The 3,837-nt window shown below is 46.5% G+C and overlaps 2 protein-coding genes across 2 annotated transcripts in view; both read right to left on the reverse strand.

Annotated features, from left to right (window-relative positions):
• Positions 1 to 2,144: 2,144 nt before the first annotated feature.
• On the reverse strand, positions 2,145 to 2,474 carry LOC137659811 (protein FAM200C-like). The gene has a single exon (XM_068394607.1). The coding sequence runs from the start codon at positions 2,472 to 2,474 to the stop codon at positions 2,145 to 2,147; it is 330 nt and encodes a 109-aa protein (XP_068250708.1).
• An 866-nt stretch (positions 2,475 to 3,340) lies between these two features.
• Positions 3,341 to 3,837, reverse strand: part of LOC137659812 (protein FAM200C-like) — a 6,295-nt gene continuing 5,798 nt past the window's right edge. The window contains exon 2 of the mRNA XM_068394608.1: positions 3,341 to 3,670. Within this exon, the coding sequence (XP_068250709.1) occupies positions 3,341 to 3,670 (330 nt within the window). The remainder of the gene's footprint in view (positions 3,671 to 3,837) is intronic.

Genomic DNA, 3,837 nt, shown 5'->3' on the forward strand with positions numbered 1-3,837 from the left:
CCACTCTTGCTCCCTTCTACGCCTCCCTCAAGGGCAAGCCAAAGTACCTGAAGTGGGGTCCCCTTCAAGAAGCAGCCTTCTGCAATGCAAAGAAGGCCCTATCAACTGCTGCGGCTCTCTCTTTTCCTATCCCACACGCCCCTCTCCTTCTCTCCACCGATGCCAGCGACGTCGCTATTGGTGCAGTACTCGAGCAGGTGGTCAAAGGCTCGCCCCGCCCATTGGCCTTCTTCAGCAAAAAACTATCCAAGGCAGAATCGTGTTATTCTACCTTCGATCGAGAATTTCTGGCACTGCACTTGGCTGTCCGTTACTTTCGACATTTCTTAGAAGGTACGCCCTTCGTCATTCACACAGACCACATGCCTCTAGTGCACGCCTTCACTCGACAGTCTGACGCCTGGTCCACCCGTCAACGCCGACATCTCTCCGCCGTGGCTGAATACAATTGCACCCTCCAATACGTCCCTGGGAAAATGAATCCCGTTGCCGATGCCCTGTCAAGAAACACGTTGGCTGCCGTTCAACTGGGATTGGATTACAACGCCTTGGCTGAAGCCCAACGACAGGATCCAGAGTATCAAGCTTGTAGGACATCCTGCACGTCCCTCCATTGAGAAGACTTTCCCCTCGAAGACTCCAACACCACCCTCCTCTGTGACGTCAGTACTGGTAGACCGCAACCTTGGATTCCTGCTCCCATGCGCCGACAGCTGTTTGATTTCATTCACGGCCTTTCACATCCCTCGTGCCGTTCTACAGCACAGCTGCTGAAGGCAAAGTTCATTTGGCACGGCATTTCTAAGGATGCTAAGGATTGGGTCCGCGCCTGTACTTCTTGCCAAACTTCCAAAGTACATCAACACACGGATTCAGGAGTGGGCACCTTTCCTCAACCTCAGCGTCGTTTCGCACACATTCACGTCGACGTTGTAGGCCCCCTACCCACATCACAAGGTCATCGTTACCTGTTTACCGTCATCGACCGCTCCACTCGTTGCCCTGAAGCCATTCCCATGGAAACTGCAACATCCGCCTCATGTACATCTGCCTTACTCTTTGGAGGGATTTCAAGATTCGGTATCCCTGAGCATATTACTTCTAACAGGGGAACCACTTTCACCTCTCAATTGTGGACGTCATTAGCGAATCTCCTGGGCATCACCCTACATCAGACAGCGGCCTACAACCCCGCTGCCAATGGAATTGTTGAACATTTTCATCGCACCCTCAAAGCAGCTTTGATGTCCAGCTGCAAGGATTGCAACTGGTTTACTCAGCTTCCCTGGGTCCTCTTGGGACTAAGGACCACTCCTAAAGACGCCCTCGATGTCTCGGCAGCTGAAATGGTGTATGGCGACCCGTTGGTCGTCCCTGCCGAATTTTTTCCTTCTACAACCTCCTCCGACGATCTCCAGCGCATACGTCACGTCGTGGGAAAATTTACTCCGTGCCGCCAGACTTACAAGCCCCCAGCGAAGCATCACATACCAGCGGACTTGCACTCTGCAACGCACGTCTTCCTGCGCAACGACACCAGCAAGCCACCACTAACGCCCCCTTACACGGGCCCTTTCCTTGTGATCAGACGCAGTCCGAAAGCATTCCTCTTAAACATTCGGGGCAAAGAAGACCTGCTTATCTTCTGCCAGATGACCCACCTACAGTTCACCTCTCTAGATCAGGGCACCCTATTTAACATGTACAGTATGTCATTTTTAGGGGGGGGGAGCCATGTACCAACCGTGTGTCACACAATTGTACATAATTATTTTGTATATATTATGCTTGTATCTGTGCTCTTCCCTCGCACTAAAAAGAACCTGAATGATCATGTCTCCGGTTTGCTCTGTATAATTGTCTGTCTTTCGAACAGGTTATGTCCTGTTGCCTTGAGGTTTTGTATATAAAGGAGAGCGTTCCTTAATAAACAACTCAGTTGATTGCTTCCTGCCTTTGAGTTCACAACCCTCTCTCGGCACCGTCACAAGTGTACTGCTTGATCAATTTTATTTTGTTCATTCTTTAAAACTAGCACAAAATACCAATATTGTTTATAAAAGAAATAAAAAAAAAATGAGAAAAAATGAAATTGCATGGATTTAAATTTGTACAACTTGGTAATCACTCATACTGTACATACATCAATGTGATTTTTGCTGTTGTTTATATGCAACTAGTTTCTCAATTCGAAGCTTTGTGTTGGCCAGAGCCACCCTCATATCATGAAGCAACCCAATTTGATGTCGGTTCCGGGCAGTTGTTTTGATTTGGAGCATGTTGGAGAAAGCCTTTTCACAGAGGTAGGTAGTTGGAAATGGGATGATCATTTCCAGCGCTGTCTTTGCTAATCCAGGATATGCTACCAACTGATCACACCAGAAACCTGACAGCGGTAGTGTGAGAAATTTTGTTTGACAACACTGGTTCACCTGCAGATCAATAAGCTCCTCCTTTAGGTTATCATCATCCATATCTGCCAAGAAGGGCTACTGTATCCATTCTGGAAATGAATGATCCATGGGAAAGTATTGTGCCATATTGGTCTCTAGGAGTGAGAGGTGAGCAACAATATTTTCTACAAGTAATGGCTGGATTGTCTTGTCTCCATGTTTTTTATCCAGGATAGGAAAGCTTCCCACATTTCCTTCCTGGAATCGACGCTTCCACAGTGATATTTTCTTCCTGAAGGCTTTTACCTTCTCTATACAATCAATATTATTAGCAAACATGCCTTGCATGGACAAGTTGAGATCATTCAGATGACCGAAAATGTCTGCCAGGTAGGAGAGGGAGAGAAGGAAAATTTCGTCCTCCAAATTTTCAGCAAGATCACTCTGATACTCTCGGAGAAATATTGCAATCTCATCAGCGAGCTCTGCAATATGGGTCAGCATTTTTCCACGGGAGAGCCATCACACTTCACTGTGGAAGAGACGCACCTGATGTTCACTTCCCATCTCCTCACAAAATAACTTGGAGACACTGTGGTTTAAAGCACGTCCCCGGATGTAATGGACAACTTTAACACAGACGGACAGAACTTCTTTGAAATGAGATGGCAATGTCTTTACCGCCAAAGTGCTTCGTAATGATATCTGGTACCCTCTCCTTCACTAGAGCTAGAGTTCCAAGAGTCGGAATATATCTGCTGCTTTAGTCATTGTCTGCAAAGCCAAACAGAAGAGGAATTAATCTTTAATCCTACCATCTTTGATGTAACGGGTATACACAATCAGTTGACTTAGTTTGGAAACATCAGTTAATTCATCCAACGGCAGACTAATGCGGGTAGGACTTTCTTGAATCTCCTCTACAATTTGGTCCAAGATGTTGCAACTCATATCTTCAACTCTTCCTCCAATGACATATTGGACAAAGGTACATCCTTCATCTTCTTGGCTGCCTCTGTTCCTAAAATTAACTCAACCATCAGAATGGTGCATGGCTTAATCAAATTTTCTGGAGCCGAATGCGAAGCCTTGGCCCTAATGCATTGGTATGCCACTTCATATGAAGCTTGTAGAAGGGGTTTCTGCACTGGCTTTAATCCAAGCTGGGGTAGTGCACCTTTCTTTTCATATCTAGCCCGCTTCGCCTGAAAGGCCTCGAGAGACTGTTCATGTTCTGTGGTTAGATGCTTCAACTGGTGGTCTCGGAGTGTAGGAGGCTTCAAATTTCAGTTGCAAATGATAAAATGTCAAGTCATACACTGTGCCCGGTCTGGTCCTCCCTTATCGTCCAGGAGTGCAGTGAAACCATATTTGACATATCCATCATTCCATTTGCGTGTCTTTGGCATGGCATATTCACATAAACCTGCAAATGAATGAAGAG

Source organism: Palaemon carinicauda, chromosome 20 (assembly GCF_036898095.1).
Source record: "Palaemon carinicauda isolate YSFRI2023 chromosome 20, ASM3689809v2, whole genome shotgun sequence".
NCBI lineage: Eukaryota > Metazoa > Arthropoda > Malacostraca > Decapoda > Palaemonidae > Palaemon > Palaemon carinicauda.

Coding starts and splice junctions, on each gene's coding strand:
- LOC137659811 (XM_068394607.1), bottom strand. CDS start 2,474: ATGGATGATGATAACCTAAAGGAGGAGCTTATTGATCTGCAGGTGAAC.